At 35.8% G+C, this 21,107-nt stretch overlaps 1 protein-coding gene across 3 annotated transcripts in view; it reads left to right on the top strand.

Annotated features, from left to right (window-relative positions):
• Positions 1 to 21,107, top strand: part of LOC105470958 (STT3 oligosaccharyltransferase complex catalytic subunit B) — a 104,108-nt gene that overhangs the window by 6,326 nt on the left and 76,675 nt on the right. Inside the window, exon 1 of one of the 3 annotated variants that reach the window (XM_011723326.3) lies at positions 15,802 to 15,875. The exons of the other annotated variants lie outside the window; for them this stretch is intronic. Within the exon in view, the coding sequence (XP_011721628.2) occupies positions 15,823 to 15,875 (53 nt within the window). The 5' untranslated portion in view covers positions 15,802 to 15,822. Of the gene's footprint in view, positions 1 to 15,801; positions 15,876 to 21,107 lie in introns of those variants that run through there. 3 annotated transcript variants of the gene reach the window in all.

Genomic DNA, 21,107 nt, shown 5'->3' with positions numbered 1-21,107 from the left:
TGAGGGTTAGTGCTGGGGGAGATAGGATCAGTTGCCCCAGAGGCTCGCATATTTAGGTAAATATACATTAATCTGCATTTGTAGGCTTGCCAGGAAATCTAACTAACCACTATTTAGAATTTTATGTCTTTGGAAAAATGCTTTCATAGTTTCAAATGAAAAACATGTAAACGTGTTTTGGAATATAAGGTGTACATGAATTAGTGAATGCCTCTCTGTGTTGTTCAAGATTGTGCTATTATATGTAGACAAACGAATCTCTAAAAAATTGTGACAGTTGGCACTAATTGACCACTCTCAACTGTGTCTATTCTTTACTTTCTGTGGAACTTAATGTTGCAGGATAACTTTAATGTTTGTTTTAAATGAGTAGATGCTTAGTTTTTACAGTGTTTTACAATCCAGTGACATCTTAGAATTGAGGAGATGAGGTAATGTCTTTTATTTCCGTAGACAAAAGATAATTCAATTCAGTATTTCCCACAAGAATTGAAGGATACAGGTCTGCCTGACTCCAAAGTCTGTTCTTACTACACCCTCTGCCTCCAGGGCCAGCTTAACTAAAAGTGTCCTCTGTTTAATTTATGTTTTTTATCAGGTGCCCCAAATCAAGTCTTAAAATACTGGTCTATCAAAATACCTCTTCACAATCTGGGCTGTAGCTAACTAAGCTTACTAGTTGGATAGTAGCTGATTACTTTGATAGTTTTGATGGAGCAAAGAGATGAGTTGATGGTTTTAAGACTTTTAACCTTCAATTACTATGGGATTTTCAGAAACTTCGAAGAGAGTAGCTGAATGAATGAGAGGAAAAGATGATCAAATCCAACTGAATATTATTAAGATTTATTTTGTCTGTAAAAAGTTCATAATAATGAGATTGGAAGTCTTAAGCCGTGCCAGTTAAGGGAATTGGGAGATGGAGAGCTGAACTTTCAGAGTAGACTCAGAATTCTATAACCCACAGGATTTTTAAGAGTATATGTTGGCCACCTGTCTATTTTCTAAGAAGCTAAGGACCAGAAGGATAATACTTTTTCAAAGGTGATACATTTATAGCTTGGCTAGATTCTTTTCCATTTTCTTTGCGTCTGTGTTTGCTGTAGAAGGGAATATTTTGAAAAGTTGTTTGAAATTGTTACTTCAGAAGATGAGGGGAAGTTACTTTCTACCACTCAGTTTAAATTTACAATATTGTAAATGTTGACAATTCAGGCTTAGATATGGAAACAAATAGAGCTTTTGTGTGAAGCTTTACTTATTTGGAATTGATTATTTAAAAAATTGTGTGTACTGGTTGTCTGTAATCTCCATAAATTAGCAGTGTAAGTTTTAAAACTTTCTTCTTTTTTACCTTGTTTGCTCATTCCTATTAAAAGGGAAATGTTACTGCATAAAGACATATTTAAAGGAGTTTTGTTGATATTAGTAAAGTGTGTTAAAGTATTAATGATTAGTTGATAACCAAGTTAATAATATTTTCTTTTGGGGTGTTTTTTTTTTTTTTTCCATGCCTTACAGGTTTATTAGCTACTCTCAAGTAATTAAAGACTTTTCTCCCCAGTATGGTATTCTGTAGTGATATCTAGCAGCCCCTCCAACCTATAAAATCCTTCAAATGAATTGTGTTGAATTTTAAATATTGGTGCTTTGTTTTACTTTCTGTCCCCCCATCCCCGCAATAGATAGATAATGTTGTAACATATAAGGTATACATATATATGCAAATACTAGTTTCGAAGGTAAAATTTTATGTTTTTGCCCACACTGTTAAGAAAAATTAAAATGAGTGTAGTGTGATTTTTCAAAATTCTAGTATATCCACAGCTTAAATTATTGTTAGTTGCTGACCAAATTTGTCTTAAGGAGAACACAGGCCATAAGGAGTTGGAGAAAAGGATCATAACTGGAAACTCACTCGTGACCACCATGCACACCACATGTTTATTATTTGATGCCTGTTCTTAAAATACCAGTAACACCTGTAGAGTATACCTTGTTTAAGAAGGTTTATTATTATTATTTTATTTATTTATTTATTTATTTTGATGGAGTCTCGCTCTGTTGCCCAGGCTGGAGTGCAGTGGTGCGATCTCGGCTCACTGCAAGCTCCGCCTCCTGGGTTCACGCCATTCTCATGCCTCAGCCTCCCGAGTAGCTGGGACTACAGGCACCCGCCACCGTATCCAGCTAGTTTTTGTGTTTTTAGTAGAGACAGGTTTTCATCTTGTTATCCCAGGATGGTCTCAATCTCCTGACATCGTGATCCGCCTGCCTCGGCCTCCCAAAGTGCTGAGATTACAGGCATGAGCCACCATGCCCAGCCTGGAAGGTTTGTTATTAAAGTAAACTATTATACATCTTATTTATGTAACCCACATCAGAAATGGAGTGAGTACAGAACTGTTGGAAGGCAGCACTCTTGTACAGTTATATTATTTGAAAATAAGTCTTAAATGGTTCTATAAACAAGAGCAAAGAAATGAGTTCTGCAAAGGATTTCATTAGAGGAGAAAAGATAATTCAGTTTCAGTTTTTAAAACAATTTTCTTTTATGATGAAGTATGACACATCCTGAAAAATATAAATCTAATGTAAAGTATAATGAACACCCATGTGACTGTTATCCAGATCAAGATCATTGCCACACCTTAGACAACCTGGTGTGTTTCTCAACCCATTCCACCCCCTGACTTTATAGTGATGACATCCTTCCTTTTTCTCATAGGTGATAAACTCTGTGTGCATTGCTAAACAATACAATTTAGTTTTGCCTATTTTTAAACTTTAGATAAATGGAGTTGTGGCTTTTGTGTCTCTTTTTTTCTTTTTTCTTTTTTTTGGCTGAGCATTTTCTTTAAGATTCATCCTTGTTGGTCAAAGGATCGTTGACAGTATGTAAGTAATAACGTTCAGCAATAATTTGACTAACCAGGTATCTTATTCACCTGATGGGGTTGCCTGTTCTTTAATAGCAGGAAGTGCCTCTAGGAAAGAGAAGGGGAAGGTATTCTTCTCTTCACTTGAGATTTAAAAGAATTATCTTAAGTCTGAACCCTTGAGCTGGAGTCATCCTTGACTAGAGTAACTTTGACAGCTTGGTTTTAAGGCACTAATTGTCCAGAGATTTAATTTATCTACAGAAACCAAGAATTTAAGAAAGTGGGTGGGAGAGAGAGACATCAGTGTCTTTCAGGAGACAAATGATAATCAGATAAATGCAAAATGACTAGTTTTTAAATGATGGCTTTTTGTCAACTATTATTTTAAAGTATTGTATATTAAAATTGGCGTAAAGGAGGGATTGGTTGTTTGATACTTCTTGAAAGCAAGAAAGAGAATACTGGAAGTGGAGGTCTGAGCTGAGGAATTTAGGAAAACCCTAAGCATGGAGTGTTTGCTGTATTGATGTATTTGTAGAGATGTCAATCCTGGTTGGTTTTTAGGTATTTTTTTGTTTATTTGTGTAGATTTAGCAATTTTGCATATATTGCATTTCTGTCATAATTATTTATTAAAGAAAAATTTAAATCTAGGACTGTCTTTCTTCAAACTTTGTTTAGTCAGCCAGTATTTCTACAGAATTCAAACTTAATATTTAAACAAGTGTCTTAGGGTAGGTGTACATACTGTGTCCCATCTTCACAAAATCCCATGTGTACCTGCCAGAGAGTAATATAAATGGCTCAAATTAGGTTCTAGTTGGATGATGGTCCAACTGAGTGATTTAACCTATTTTAATGCCTCTAGTGTATTTCTTATATGAATTCCTCAAATGTAGATTTTTTTCTGAGATATATTGACTATTAAGAAAAATTCCAGGCTGGCTGGGTGTGGTGGCTCATGCCTGTAACCCTAGCACTTTGGGAGACTGAGGCGGGTGGATCACGAGGTCAGGAGTTCAAAACCAGCCTGGCCAACATGGTGAAACCCCCCCCCCAAAAAAATTAGCCAAGCGCAGTGGCAGTCACCTGTAATCCCAGCTGCTCGAGAGGCTGAGGCAGGAGAATTGTTTGAGCCCGGGCGGCAGAGGTTGCAGTGAGCCGAGATCGCGCCACTGTACTCCAGCCTGGGCGACAGAGTGAAACTCCGTCTCAAAATAAATAAATAAATAAATAAACAAACAGATAAATTCCAGGCCTACTTCTCTCAGAGATCACAGTTGATCATATGTGTCTTACGTGAGAGGTCTAGGTACAGGTTTTATTAATACAAAACAAACTTAAGTTTTACTTAGGAGTTTATTTGTCTACCTAGGCCAGAGCCATTTTGGAGATTTTAACACCTGTGTGTGTAAAAACACTCAGGGAGACTTACTGTTCTTTGCCAAAGTTGGTAGGGTACTGGTATGATGATTTAAATTTTGGTGCTCATTTTTCCTCCAATGAATATAATAACTTATTACTATTATTGTAGAGAGACAAAAGATTCTTTAGGGCAAGAACATTTTTCTGATCTTTCTAGAATATCCTACACAGTATTAGGAACATAGTGAGTGCACAATGAATATTAAGACAGATCCTTTAATGATAACCACGTTTTATGTTTTGGTCATAATAGTAATACTATGGTAAGTCTCTGTTGTGCAATACTTTGAAATTTTGGATTTGACTGTGATGTCAGTAAGATCACATGTGCAGTGAACGTCATCATCCCACTTTCAATGAATATGTCGTATTAATCTTAATAGAAGAAGGAAAGAGTTGACGATGAAGAAAGGAGGTAACGTTTATGGAAGAAGTGGTATATGTGAGCATCATGACAGCCATCAACAATTGGGAGATGAATGGCTGGATGGATAACTTAGGAAGAACTTTGAGGAAGATTTTAGTTTCCTGAGTATTTCTTCCAAGTACAAGTAACTCTTAGAGAGGTCTGTCTCAAGTGTTAACTCACTAGTTAGGGAACATTGAATAAGAGAAGACAAACTAGTTAATATCCAAAAACCATATGAGTTATGAAAGTTTTATTCTTTTCAAATGAGAAATGAAAAAAGACAGATGTCAGCAATAGAAGTAAAATTCACAAGCTGCCATTTTAATTGAACTTGAGAAATATATTCTGATGCGAAGGAATAGTAAGAATTGAAATTATCATTGCATACATAGGCATTAGTTAGAATATACTAAATTCATGCACATGATGAATTTGGGTGGGGTTGGATTAATGATCCATTTGGTTTCATGGCTCTTGATTTAACTTTATTATAGTGAATTAATATGCAAATTAAGCAACACTTTAGGAAACCATCCCAGCTCTGACTGATCTCATTTAAACTTTCCCGTAAGAGGTTAAAGGGATACTAAATGAAAATACTCATTAGGGATGAAATAAGTTGCTTGTCTTCATTAAAGTGTCTTTGCAATGGAAATAGCTTTGTTTTTGTCTAATTACTGGAGAGGATCATTGAATATTGTAGATATTTTGAGTTAAATAAACCAGATATAAAGTCTTTATTTTTCTTTTATTATGAATTGAATCCTGACAAAATGGTCAGTTCTTTAGTTATAGAATCATTCCATGTAATAATAGCAATATTCCTGTGAATCCTAAAACAGTATGCTGTAATGATCTCACTAGATGTTTTTGCTTTTAAAAATGTGTGCTTTTTTAAAAACAAATCTTTGTCCATCAGTGTGGCTTTTAAAAAGTCTATTACAGTGAGCAGGGTTTGTTGACTACATTGAAACTTGAAGCATTGCCTATGGTCCACTGGGCGCGGTGGCTCATGCCTGTGATCCCAGCACTTTGGGAGGCCAAGGTAGGTGGATCACGAGGTTAGGAGTTCGAGACTAGCTAGTTCCATACCAGCCTGGCCAACACGGTGAAATCCCATCTCTACTAAAAATACAAAAATTAGCCGGGCTGAGGCAGGAGAATTGCTTAAACCCAGGAGGCAGAGGTTGCAGTGAGCCAAGATTGCACCACTGCACTCCAGCGTGGGTGACAGAGCAAGATTCCATCTCGGGGAGGAGGGGGGAACGTTGCATATGCTCTTAATTTTTAAAATATAATAACCTTGTTCCATAGAAGTTTAGTTTCAATCCCAAGATTATTTTTACTCTAGACCATCGCTAAAGAAGGCTTTTATTTTAATATGCTAAGCAGCTTTCTGGCATTTGAAGGAACAGGATAATGAAACTGTGAAGTAGATGAAATGAATCTAATCTTAAAACTGTAAAGGCCAGTCATAAGTCATGAGTTTGAGGAGCAACCAAAATCTTTTTAAATGAAGATTTTTTTTCTAAAGTTGTTAAAATCAGTCACTTCATTAGAAAGAAAAATCTTTTCACGTGTTTAAATACTTTATTTTGGTTGTTAAAATAATTTACTGCATTTAAATGAAGTGTCAGATATAAACAGCTATTATATGAAAGGTTTTCCTTTTGAAATCATTCTGGACGTTTAAAAAGTGTGTAACATTAAGTGATAAAACTGTATAAGAATCACAACATAATACAAAGTTATAAATTTTTAAATAAATTGAAGTATATTTAACATATAACTTGCATATAAAATGGGCTGTCATATTCTATATATAATTATAAAACTTAATGATAAATACTTGTGAACCTCCTAACCAACTACAGAACCAGAACGTTACCAATTTTACGTCTGGCTGTGTTTCTTCTCTAGCCTGTCCCCTTAGTTTCCCCCTTAGGACTCGGCAACATTATGCTGAATTTTGTTTAACATGTCCATTGCCATATTTTAATAAAACTCTAATATGTATATATCTGTAAACCAAGCTTGTCTACCCTGCAGCCCAGGGTGGCTTTGAATGAGGCTCAACACAAATTTGTAAACTTTCTTAAAACATTAGGAGTTTGTGGGGTTTTTTGTGTGTGTTTTTTTTTTTTTGTTTGTTTTGTTTGTTTGTTTGGTTTTAAGCTCATCAGCTATCGTGAATGTATTTTATGTGTGGCGTAAGAATTATTCTTCCACTGTGGTCCAGGGAAGCCAAAAGATTGGACGCCCCTGCTGTAAACAATATATTGCTAATTTTTGATTTGTTTGGAGCTTAAAAAATGATATTAGCTTATTTATCCTTCTCTCTGACTTTCATTTATACATCTGGTAGTTGACAGATGTTTGAATATCCAGTTTTTTTCTATTATGAAACATGCTACTATGAACATTAAAACTGTTTTCTGATGCATATGTGTGGATGTTTGCTGGGGTATATACCTGTGTGTGGGATTTTGTCAAAATATGCTTCAGTTATTTATGAAAATGTACCACTCCAAAACTTAATGACAAAACAGCATTTTATTATTTCACAATTTCATAGGTTGAGTGGGATGTCCTTCAGCTTCATGTGTCAGCTGAGGTGCTGATATGATTGTAGTCACCTGGAGGCTCAGTAGGCTGTTGAGCTGGGACTAGAATGTTTGGGATGCCTGGACAGCTGAGAGTCATCTGGAGTCTTACTCCATTGGGATCTCAGCTGGGGCTTTTGACTCCTCCATGTGACTGCTTAGTCTGCCTCAGCATTGCAGCGGGGTTCTGAGAAAGAGAACATTTCAAAGAGGGAGGAAGCTGCCAGGTCAACTAAGGGTTAAGCTTGAAATAGACACAAGTAACTTCAATGATATTTTGTTGTTCTCAAAATACACACAGATTTAGCTCAGTGTTGAGAGGAGATGCATATACAGGTAGGGGCAGAATTGTTTAGGGTCGTCTTTGGAAACACCGCAATGTGTTTATCATTTTTATCTCCTGTAAAATATCTGTTCATGTCTCTCCCAAAGTTTTAAATTGGGTTGTTTAGTCTCACTAATTTAGTAGGAGGTTTTATGTATATGTATTTTGCATCCTAAGTTTGGGTTAAATTTGTTGCAGATATCTTATTCCAGTTTGTGGCTAATTGGTCCTTAAAGCAATCCTATTAGATATTTTATTGCCCCAGTTTTACAGATGAGAAGAGAGAGTACTGCTTAGTATGTTAAAAGGATAGGCCTTGAAGTCAGCCTCCAGGGTGACATTTTTGTTGCAAAGAATAGCATTTGCAAAGGTGTACAATTATGAATCAGCATGATGCTTTGCTCAACCTACCTGTTATACCCCTTCCCCTCTAAATAATTGAGGCTTGGAAGAATTTACAATTACTTTTATTTACTTGTGGTAAATTTTAATGTAACTGTGACTTTTGCTATGAGTAGACTGAGGACATACGATGTTAGATGACTTGCCCAGAGTGACAGAGTAGGCAGTAAGTTCAGCGCCAAGTTCTTTCTAGTTTTACCTGCCCTCCTTATTCCTCAATTTTTTTTTCTCTAAATTATTCATTTGGATCAACCAGGTTCTGCCAGCATATTCAAAATCCATCTTAAATGTAGTGTCAAAATATTTTTCAAAATTATAATAGAAGCCAGAGATTTATAATTAATATTCAAATGTTTGCATTATATACTTTAAAAAGAACACTGTAGGTCGGGTGCGGTGACTCACACCTGTGATTTCCACACTTTGGGAGGATCACTTGAGGTCAGGAGTTCGAGACCAGTCTGGCCAACATGGTGAAACCCCGTCTCTACTAGAAATACAAAAAATTAGCTGGGCATGGTGATGCATGCCTATAATCCCAGCTACTTGGCAGGCTGAGGCACAAGAATTGCATGAACCTGGGGGGCGGAGGTTGTGGAGCTGAGATCGCACCACTACACTCCAGCCTGCATGACAGAACAAGACTCAATCTAAGAAGAACACTGTAGGCATGCATCAAGTACAACTCAGTTGCTTTAAACTGAAATGCCACAGAACAATTCTGAATTCCAAAATGCAAAGCTTTGGATAAAACAGCCTGAACAAGTACAAAAAGACGTTAATAAATTTGTAGACACTTCTTCCCAACCTTCAAATTAGGAAGATTTGTTCTGTGTAAAAGTATAGTTTCTGATCCTTACAATTCTATATGTTGAAGGCACCTCAGCATATCTCTGCAGTATAAAAACAGTGCTTCAGGCAGCATGACTTATTTTCATGTCACCTCAGATTTCTTGGATCTAACATTCAAAGACAGAGTGGAAATAATAATACTTAGTGGAAAGATTCTTGGACATGTAGTGAAATACAGAGCATCTTGAGACTTTTGACCAAGTAATGTTTAGTCGTTTACCTTCCTGTTTGGCTGGAACAGGAGTGGTGATTCCAGCCATTGCATGATTGAGCCTCATTCATTTTTATTCTTTCCTGCCCCGAATTCTTCCACTTTAAGTGTCTTAAAGAGGTAGTTATCCTTGCTTAAGAAGTAAACTAAAGTATAACATACTTGCTATAATAATGCTGATACAATGTTACTGTGATAAAGTTTAGGTGTCAAGTAGTTTGGCAAAAAGATTTCACCAGGTTGAGCATAGTAACACAGGGAAAATGAGCCATTTTAAAACAGTGAAAAAAATGTTTCTGTGAATCAGGGGGTGGTGGGGGGGAGAACAGCCATTTTCTCCCCTGTTTTACGGATGACTCATTTGCAAAACAGGGAACAAAATGAGTCCATTTAAAATTTAATAAAAGTATTTTTGACATTTGTATTCTCAAAATAAATTTTAAAATAGAGTATACCAAACATGCTGATCTCTGAGGCATTTAGTGCATGTTATTATTTTACAGAAATTTAAGTTATTTTAAATATGTTAAGGATACTAAAGCTTCCCTATAGTTCAGTATTGACCATCTCTCCTCAGCCTCTCTAAAGGTAGGAGAAAACTGATTTGTTCTCCTTTTATACTCTTCTTTCTCTGCTCCCTCATTAGTTTGCTGTTTTTTTCTGTTTGGAAAGGGAGTGAAGAATCTTCCCCCTTTGAGGGAGATAAGTTTTGGTTTCCCTGTAATATGGAACAAACTTCATACCTGGCAAGCACAAAGAAATTATTATTTTGCCAAAGTATGTTCTGCAAACCACATATTCCAGAAATTACCCTTCTAAACAAAATAATCTTTGATAATTTGAATTTGGGAAAAGACTGCTTACTACATTCTTTGATACTGATTTTTGATACACATTACCATGTTACAGTCTTAACAAGTTCTTCAGTTAACTGTTAATTTTATTTAGTATTTACCATATTTAATTTATTAATCACTGTAAGATTTTAATTTTTTTTTAGTTAGTGTTCCCTGCAATTCATGGAAAAGACTGATGTCGATGTTTTATTTGATAGATGAGGAGCATGAGGCCTAAGGCTAAGTGACTTTACCAAAGTCATATAGATAATAAAACTACGACTGACATTCTTCAATGTTTTATATCTTTTTATTTGTTTATTTGAATTACTGCATTAGGAACAAGTATATCCACATTAGGAACATACTTTTTTTTCAAATGGGACAGTTGAGTATCTCCTCATTGATAACATCCCCCCTGATTCTCCTGATTTGTCTTGATGACTAAGTTGAGTATTATACCACTAACCTCTATGGTATTTAGTTAAGTTCTCAGGCCTGTATACATTGCTTATTCTGAGTGATTGTTTTATTTTAGTTTACCCTTTGCTGTTGCTTTCCACCCAGACTGTCCTCAGAAAGTTGGTCATTTTGCTTTTGACTATTATTTAGTTGCCCAACCACTTTGGCTCTTCCATTACACCAACTTGTGGGCCATGGGATATTATTACTACAAATAATGCTTGTTAGTTATAAACTTTATATTTATAGTATATGACTATGGGTCTGACGTAAACGTGTATTATATATTTGTATATCTAATAATTGTTAGAAATCCTCTATATAGTATAATGCGTAATCATATGTCTAATTTAGATAATAGCTAGTAACAAGAAATGTAAATATAACATGTTTATATATAATATTTACTGGAGATATGTTTCTATAATATATGAATATTTATGCCTGACCTAAAGATTTGTTATACACATTGTGTGTGCGTTATATAAAGAGAAAGAACATTTGTGCCTATCCCTTCTGCCTTCCTTATTTAGATTTCCATCTCTATTGGGCTTAGCTGAGCAAAGTGTCACCGGATAGTTTTAATTGATCAAATACACTATTTTGTATGTGATCTTAGGATTTTTTTTCAGATTTTTTTGAGTGCCATTAAAATGCTCTAACAGCCTCTTACTTTGTTGTAATTTTTTTTTGTTGCCAGTTGCTTTTTCTTTTTTCTAATTAGTTTAGTAAATGTCCTTTATAAATCAGAATAGACCCTCGTTTTTCAAATGGATACTGATAAAAATCGACAGTTGTCACTGCCGATTGAGGCAGAAGAGATGGTACTAAAATAGGAATCCTGTTTTCAGTTAATGTGTGTTCAAAAGTTTTGCTCTGTGTGTTCTTTTTTTGATTTGCACATGCATCTAACTTTAAGTTGGAAGATGCAGAGTAGCTCTGAGGAGTCTTCCAAGACATTTGCAGCCTTTAAACAACCCTTGGTTTTCTCTCTGTGCTGCTCAAAGTAGAGAAACAGGTACTTTGTGTATCTGAAGCTTATGACATGCTCTCTGCTTCAATCAAAATGACTAGCCATCAGTTGCAAGAGCAGACAGAGGTTTGTGAGAGTAGTCTGAGATCCAGTTGCAACTGTACAATGCCACATTTATGGTGGTACATTTGTGAGTCTTTCCCTTCAGTTAACCTAGTAAAAGTAACCTAGTAAAAAAAGTTCTTCTCATATATCATTAGTAATCATTATGAATTTGTATCATTGTTTTCCTGTTGTTAAACACTGATAGGAATTTATGTAATCATACTAGGCTTGAACATAACTCATGAGTTTCCATATTTTAAGTTATAAAATTGGCTATGTTTAATGTGATTATCTAGACAGTGCTCATGTGTATCACTTGGTGAGATTGAATTTAGGCTGTTTTTTTCGTTCTGTTGAAGGGGGATTTTTTTTTTTTTCCCCATGTGTTACATTTAGTAGAGTTCATCATTCTGGCATCCTTTCATTTTTGATCCTGCCACTAGATGGCAGGAGCAATAAAAGGTAGATTGAAATACCAACTTTAGTTGGCCTTAGCTGCTTTGTACTTTACCTTGGTTGTTCTCTGTCCCTATTAGTGCTGAATTTTGTGTATATATGAAGTGTTCCAAATAGTAGTACTTAGTCCTATAAGAAAGACCTGATACCTTATATAGCCTGAGAGGACCTACTAACAGGAAAAAGGAGAAGGAATAGAATAATCCTTGAGGTGTTCTAACACTTTATCTTTTGCCCTCTACTTTTATATTTTTATTCTCCCTTTGTTGAATTATACTCCTTTCCCTTATTTCCTGATTGTGGTTTTGGGGTGATTTTTTTGTTTTTGTTTTGAGATAGGGTCTCGCTCTGTTGCCCACGCTGGACTGCAGTGGTGTCAGCTCACTAGAACCTGTGCCTCCCAGGCTCAAATGATCCTCCACCTTAGGCTCCCAAGTAGCTGGCGCCACATGTGCATGCCACCACGCCTGGCTAATTTTGAAAAATTTTTGGTAGAGACAAGGTTTTGCCATGTTGCCCGGGCTGGTCTTGAACTCCTGGGCTCAAGTGATCCACCTGCCTCGGCCTCTCAAAGTGCTGGGCATGAGCCACTGTGCCTGGCCTCTTTCCTGATTCTTTTATGCTTATGTTAGCATTCGTAATTGGTCATTTCTGTTGGTGGTACTAGTCGCTTTCTCATTTACCGTTCCCACGAATACATGTTAACTTGGCCAGTTTTGGTAGTTGTATGTGTAAACTCTTATGGTACACTTCACAAACAAACAGTTATAGGTGGCTTTGTAAAGCTTTACAAAGAGGGTTATTTTCAAGAGAGCCTATTTATTGATAGTCTTTGAAGAACAGAGTGGTAGACAGAGTCTAGGGTGATGGAATGTTGCTTCCGTGATTATGTGATGTTGTGTAAAACTTTGTTTTACCCGTAGACTTGCACCAGAGACTCCTTGCTAGCATTATCAGATAAGCAGCCCTATTAGGGAAGCCTACGTGGCAAGGAACTATCAACAGCCTCTATGATGCTTCCACCAACAGCCAGGAAGAAACCAGGGCCCCTCAGTCCTATAACCTCAAGGAAATGAATTCTGCCGGCAGCCTAAGTGAGGTTGGAAGCAGATTATTTCCCTAATTTAGCCTCCACATGAGAACCCAACCCTGGTGACATCCTAATGGCAACCTTGTGAGACCCTAAACAGAAGATCCAGCTAAACTATGCCTAGATTTCTGACCCATGAAGCTGTGATATAATGAGTATATGTTGGTTTAAGCCACTGAGTTTGTTTAAAATTGCTGTTATAAACAGTAGGAAACTAATACAAATACCCTTCATAAACCTTTCTTTCCATCTGTGAATGTTGCTACCTAACTTCTCTCTGATCTCATGTAATCAAAAAATATTGATTGAATACCTCTTATTTGTCAGGGACTGTGGCTACAGTAGTGTGAACCCAAATAGACATGATTCTAGTTTAGTGAGGGAGTTAAACTTGAACCAGTAAGAATGACCAATGCTGTGCATGAACATGATACAATGAGAGCTTATAATAGGGAGATAAACTAAACACATTGTCTTTTTAGGAATCCTTATTTGACTTTTAAAAACTTACGCTTACTACATTGCTTTCTTACCTTTTTTTTTTAAAGCATATTTCTGCCATCACAAAGTTGTTCTATCTTTATTTTCTGTTAGCATTATGAAAACTACCTATGTGTATTTTTTAACCCTTACGTGTGTTCTTTCCTCTCTCAAGAACACTTCTACTGTTTTTCTGCCTTTTTGCTCAATGATTCATCCAGGTTTAAGTTAGATGTCAGTTGTAGAAGCCATCCGCGAGTCCTTTGGACAGTAAGCTTCGTGAGGACAGGTCTGTCCTATTTGCTAGTGTCTCTAGCACCCAGTGTGATATATAAGGTAGGCTCTTAAAACAAATATAACTTGATATGGAGGACCTGGAGCTCCTATACATTGCTGATGGGAGTATAAATGGTAACTGTTTTGGAGAACTATTTAGTATTTCTTAAATACGCGTCTACTATATAACTTTGGAGTGGAATTGCTAAGTATTGACCCAAATAAGTGAAAACCTGTGTCCTTAAAAAAGGCTTTTACAAGAATGCTTGTTCATATTTTATAAGAATGAATGTACAGCCTTATTATTTCCTCCCCTGGGAACAACCCAGATGCCCTTCAGAAGGGGAATGGATTGTAGTATGCATGAAATGGAATACTACTCAGCAGTAAAAACTAATAAACTGTTGCTATGTGAATAAATCTCAAAAACGTGTTAAATGAAAAAAGCCTGACTCACCTTTTTAAAAAGTAGAATTACAATTATTCAATTTATCTGAAATCTGAGAACAAACATAGTGAATCTATGGTGAAACAAGTCAAAGTGTGTTTGGGAAGAAGTGCTTAAAGGTGCATGTGGGAACTTTCTGCCCTGATGAGGGTGATGTTATGCATACAGTTGTCAAACCTCATCCAATGAAACATGTCAGTTGGTGTATTTTAATACATCTAAATTATACTTTACATTTTTAAAATGAAAAAAAAAAAATGAGTGAAGAAGGTATCCTTTAGTACCCGCTGGGTTCTCTGCTTAATTATATTTTCTTGTTGCCTGTTCCTCCTGCGAGATAGTCAGCTCTGTGAGGTCAGGGACCAAGTTTGCCTGTGGTTTTTAGAATTGTGTACTTGTATGCAGAATGCCCAAGTTTATTGGCCCTGAAGTGAATAGTTATTTGAGATCTATAATCTATTCATAGATTACATCCATATTTTATGGCTGCATTTTTAAGAAAAATATTTGCATTGTTACAGAATCTTATTTTCAGTGTTTTTCTTTATGTAGCTTCTAGCTTTTTCTGTTCTAGGATTCACAAAAGACATCTGTTTAAGTGTTGGTAGAGTAATCTTGCTCCAACTAAAATTTTGCCAACCACAGTTTGAGATAGCACAGTACTATATTTGTAAACCAAAGTTTAAAAATCGGATTTTTAAGAAACAAATTGTGGTTTATTTTATTCTCCTTAAAAAAATGAAAACTCAATATTGATCTTGTTTTCTTGTGAATCCCTTCCTGCCACTTCTTAACTTTTTGAGCCAGCGGAAAAAATGAGCCTTGGTCTTTTAACCTTTTTGATCAAAAGTCCTTAAACACCAGAGTAATTTGAAAAAGAACCAGGTGGTTACATAACATTTTGTCTAACTAGTACTATCTCTTGTTGTTTTTTGTTTTTGTTTTTGCTGTTTTGTTTTCCCAGATGAAAAAATACTAAATTTTAAATGGTTTAATGGCTGTGTCAAAAACTTGAAAGGTAAGTGTAGACAGCCTGAAGTTCCCAAAACCACATCAGCAGCTCCACAGGTGTAGTTTCTCTGAAACTATTTAAGAAAACTCAGAGCAGATTTTTCAGTGCTGGTGAGTTTCAATTTATTCATCACGTAGATGCCTTTTTATTGTTATTTATGTTGGAGGTCTTCTAAAAAATAATTTTGAAATTCTGCAAAACTTTATGCCCATTTTTCTGGTAAGAGAATCCATATTTTCATCAGATTCTTACAGATCCTCACCCAGAAAGTTTAAAAACCCTGCCTTTACCTCTGTTTTCTCTAAGATTTTTATTTTGCCAGCTGCTGGTTTTGCCAGCTTTTAAGAAACATGACAACCCCCAAATCAACAAGAATTTATTCCATAGTGATTGTTTCCCTGTATTGACTATCAGTATGTGTTTGATATGTTTGTTGGGTCCCTTTTCTTCATTGTTGTTCTTACTGTCTTTCTGACCTTTTTGGGTGTGGAACTGGATCATAATTACTGGGTTCCATTGACTGGCCTCTTTGCTTCTGTGTTCCAAACCATCCCAGACATAGATACAAGAAAATTATGATGAAGAAATACTTCCATCCGCATACCTGGTTTTTGTTTTGCAGTCTCTGGTCAGAATATACTTGTTCTTAATTATAGTACCAATTTTGTAGGGAATATATATCTTTCTTGGCAAGATGTTTAGGAATGCCAAAATCTAAATGTGTGGCTGCATGCATATCCTGTCACCTGCTCACTTACTCTGTGCTGCCTCTATTTCAAATCCTGTTGTTATTCTTGAGGTGGTTCCTAGCTATAAAAACCTTTGAAAAGATAAAAGTAACATGATTCTTGCAAAAAATTAATTGTTAGGATAAGCTTTATATTTGAAGAAAATTCATGAGTCTGCATTTTGATATCTGTATTCTAAGAACACTGTTAGATGTTGATACACTTAATCAAAACTTAATTTGATTAAGGAAATAGCGTTTCTTACTTTTTCTCCTTGAGAGTTCTGTTACTCCTGCTTCTCTGTTTTGGCCCTGATTGCTGGGAAACTAAGTCACATTTCACATTTAAATCATAGTCCTTTATTACTTACGTATTTGTGTGTTTTGTCCAATCTCAACTTATTTATACTTCTCTTGTTCTTTAGGCTTTTTACATTATCTTTGTTTTTTGTTTTTTGTTTTTTTTGAGACGGAGTCTCGCTCTGTCACCCAGGCTGGAGTGCAGTGGCCGGATCTCGGCTCACTGCAGGCTCTGCCTCCTGGGTTTACGCCATTCTCCTGCCTCAGCCTCCCAAGTAGCTGGGACTACAGGCGCCTGCCACCGCGCCCACCTAGTTTTTTTGTATTTTTTAGTAGAGACGGGGTTTCACCGTGTTAGCCAGGATGATCTCGATCTCCTGACCTCGTGATCCACCCGCCTCGGCCTCCCAAAGTACTGGGATTACAGGCTTGAGCCACTGCGCCCGGCTACATTATCTTTGTTTTATTATGTATTTTTGTAGAACCAGGAAAGTGATAAATTAGGATACCCTTAAAGGTCTCAGAATCTTAAGCATTAGTTAATATCACTTTATTTCATTGATACATAATATTTTACATATTTAGTGGCATACATATCATATTTTGTTGCATACCTAGAATGTGTAATGATCCAATCAAGGTATTTAGGGGTATCCATCTTGAGTATTTATTATTTCTATGTGTTGGGAACATTTCAAATTCTCACTTTTAGCTACTTTGAAATACATAGTAAATTGTTGCTAGCTATAATCACCCTACTCTGCTATGCAACACTAAAATTTGTGCCTTGTATCTAACAGTATTTTTGTACCCATTGACCAACCTCTCCATCTCTACTTCTCTCCTATCCCCCATCCCCCACCATACATTGCCTAGCCTCTGGTATCTGTCTACCTCACTGAGATCAACTTTTTTTTTTCCCCCCCCGCTCCCACGTATAAGTGAGAACTGTGAAATTTGTCTTTCAGTGTCTGGCTTATTTTACTTAACATAATGACTCCAGTTCCATCCATGTTGCTGCAGACGACATACTTCTGTTCTTTTTATGGCCAAGTGATATTCCATTGTGCTTATGTACCACTCTTCCTTTATCCATTTGTCTGTTGATGGACTCTTAGATTGATTCTGCATCTTTGCTGTTGTGAATAGTGCTGTGGTAAACATGTGAATGCACATGTCCCTTTGATACACTAATTTCTTCTCCTTGGGATAAATATCCAGTAGTGGGATTGCTGGATTATATGATAGTTCTATTTTTAGTTTTTGGAGAAATCTCCACACTGTTTTCCAAGTGGCTATATACTTTATGTTAACAACAGTGTATAAGAGTTCTGTTTTCTCTGCACCCTTGTCAGCATTTGTTACTGTTTTTTTTCAATAATAGCCATTCAAACTTGGGTAAGACAATACCTAATTGTGATTTTTATTTGCATTTCTCTGATGATTAGTGATGTTGAACATTTTTTCATATGCTTCTTGGCCATTTGTATGTCTTCTTTTGAGAAATATTTGTTCATTTCCTTTGCTTATTAATGTGATGATGATGATGATGATGATGATTTACTGTTGTTTGAGTTCTTTCTAGATTCTGCATATTAGTCCCTTGTTGAATGAATAGTTTATAGTAGATTCTCTCTTTCAATAGGTTGTGTTTTCACTCTGTTGATTATTTCCTTTGCTGTGCAGAGGTTTTTGGTTTGATATAGTGCCATTTGTCTCTTTTTGTTTTTGTTGTCTGTGCGTTTGAGGTCTTAGCATAAAATCTTTGCCTTGACCATTGTCCTAAAGTGGTTTTTTGTTGTTTTCTTCTACTAGTTTTATAGTTTGGGATCTTATGTTTAAGCCTTTATTTAATCCATCTTGAGTTGATTTTGCATAAAGGGAGAGATAGAGGTGGTCCAATTTCATTTTTCTACATATCGATATCCAATTTTCCCAGCACCATGTATTAAAGACTATGTCCTTTCCCCAGTGTGTGTTCTTGAAGCCTTTGTTGAAAATCAGTTGGCTGCAAATATGTGGATTTACTTCTGGATTCTCTGTTCTGTGCCGTTGGTCTATGTGTCTTTTTATACTAAAACCATGCTGTTTGGGCTACTGTAGTCTTATAAAATCAGGTAGTTTGGCCTCCAACTTTGTTCTTTTTGCTCATGGTTGCTTTGGCTATTCTCACTCTTCCTTGGTTCTTTATTAATTTCAGGACTGTTTTTTCTATTTCTGTAACAAATGACATTGGTATTTTGATAGGGCTTGTGTTCAAACTATATGTATACTGCTTTGGGCAGTATGCTCATTTTAACAATACTAATATTTCTGATCCATGGGCATGGGATGTCTTTCCATTTGTTTGTGTCCTTTTAATTCTTTTATCATTTTTGTGTAGTTTTCCTTATAGGGATCTTCCGTTTCCTTTGTTAAATTTATTTCTAGGGGTGTGTGTGTGTGTGTGTGTGTGTGTGTGTGTGTGTGTGTATTTATTTATTTATTTATTTATTTATTTTTTTAAGATGGAGTCTCGCTCTGTCGCCCAGGCTGGAGTGCAGTGGCGCAATCTCAGCTCACTGCAAGCTCCGCCTCCCGGGTTCATGCCATTCTCCTACCTCAGCCTCTGGAGTAGCTGGGATCACAGGTGCCTGCCACCATGCCAGCCTAATTTTTTGTATTTTTAGTAGAGACGGGGTTTCACTGTTAGCCAGGATGGTCTTGATCTCCTGACCTCATGATCTGCCGGCCTCGGCCTCCCAAAGTGGTAGGATTACAGGCGTAAGCCACTATATATTTTTTATATCTATTGTAAATGGAATTGCTTTCCTGATTTCTTTCTCAGCTGTTTCGTCATTGACATATAAAAATGAATCAATACATGATTTTTATATGTTGATTTTGTATCCTGCAACTTTACTGAATTTGCTTATTAGCTCTAAGAGTTTTTTGGCAGAGTCTTTTGTTTTTTCTAAATATAAGATCAGGTGATATGCAAAGTGGGACAGTTTGGCTTTCTCTTTTTCAATTTGGTTGCCTTTTACTTTTGTGCTCTTACCTGATTGCTCTGGCTAGAATATCCAGTACTATGTTGAATAGGAATGGTGAAAGTAGATATCCTTGTCTTCTAGTTCTTTGTGGAAAGGCTTTCAACTTTTCTTAATTCAGCATGATGTTAGCTCTGGGTTTGTCATATATGGCATTTATTGTTTTGAGTTATGTTTCTTTTATACATAGTCTGAGAGCTTTTATCATGAAGGGATCTTGAAAATTCAAGATTAAATTCAGAGTTAAAAATCAAATTGTTTTTGCATTATCGAGATGATCATACGGTTTTTGCCCTTCATTTTGTTGATGTGATGTATCACATTTATTGATTTGTGTCTGTCGAATCATCCTTACTTCCCTGGTATAAACCCAGTTGATCATGGTGTATTATCTTTTTGATGTACTGTTGGATTCTGTTCACAGTATTTTGTTCAGAAATTTTGCATCTGTGTTCATCAAGGATATTGGCTTTTAGCCAGTTGTAGCATCCTTGTCTGGTTTTGGTATCTGGGTAATGCCTCATAGAAAGAGTTAGGGAGAATTCCCTCCCCTTCAGTTGTTTGGAATAGTTTGAGGAGAATAGGTATGTGTTTTTCCTTGAAAGTTTGGTAAAATTTGACAGTGAAGCCATCAATTCCTGGACTTTTTTTGTTGGGAGAACTTCTGTTATTGATTCTGTATCATTACTCAATTTACTGGTCTGTTCAGGGTTTTTTTTTTTTTTTTTTTTCCTTCTTCTTGATTCAATCTTGGTAGGTTATGCTTATCCAGAAGTTTATCAGTTTCCTGTAGGTTCTCTAGTATAGTTGTTCATAATAGTCTCTGATGATCTTTTGTATTTCTGTGGTACTAATTTGTAGCATCTTTTCACTTCTGATTATAGTTGGGTCTTTCTCTTTCTTCTTGGTTAGTCTAGGAAGTGCCTTATTGATTTTTTTTTTTTTAATCTTTTCAAAAGAACCAACTTTTTGTTTCTGTCTCATTAATTCTTTGGGGGTGTGTGTGTGTGTGTGTGTCTTTCATTCATTGAGTTCTGCTCTGGTTTTTATGGTTTCTTTGCTTCTGATTTGGGATTTGGTTTGTTCTTTTCTAGCTCTTTGAGGTGCATTATTAGATTGTTTATTTGGAGTCTTTGTTTTTTTTTTTTTTGATATTGGTGTTTATTGCTATAAACTTATTTCTTAGCATGGTTTTTGCTGTTCTTATAGGTTTGGGTGTGTCATGTTTAGATTTTTGTTTGTTCCAATAAATTTTTTTGATTTTCTCTTAAAATTTTTTCCTTCACCCAGTGGCCATTCAGGAGCATGTTGTTTAAGTTTCACGTATTTGTACAGTTTTCAAGGTTCCTCTTGTTATTAATTTCTCATTTTGTTGTGGTCTGAGAAGATACTTGATATTGTTTTTTAATTCGTTAAGACTTGTTTTGTGTTCTATTTTATGATCTATCCTGGAGAATGTTTCTTGTGCTAATCAGAATAATGTGTATTCTGTAGCTGTTGAATGAAATGTTCATGTCTGTTAAGTACATTTTGTCTAATTTGCAGTTTAAATCCAGTGTTTCTTTGTTAACTTTGTCTACATGATCTATCTAATGGTGAGAGTGGATTGTTAAAAGTCGCCAGCTATTACTGTATTGGACTATATCTCCTCCATTAAATCTAGTAATATTTGCTTTATATATCTGGGTGTTCCAGTGTTGGGTACATATATATTTAGAATTGTTATTTCTTCTAGTTGAATCCGTTTATCATTATATAATTACCTTGTCTCTTTTTACTGTTTTTTTTGACTTAAAGCCTGATT

Source organism: Macaca nemestrina, chromosome 2 (assembly GCF_043159975.1).
Source record: "Macaca nemestrina isolate mMacNem1 chromosome 2, mMacNem.hap1, whole genome shotgun sequence".
In the NCBI taxonomy this organism is placed as follows: Eukaryota; Metazoa; Chordata; class Mammalia; order Primates; family Cercopithecidae; genus Macaca; species Macaca nemestrina.
Note: the sequence above shows the minus strand (reverse complement) of the source record. Positions and strands in the feature narration are given on the sequence as shown.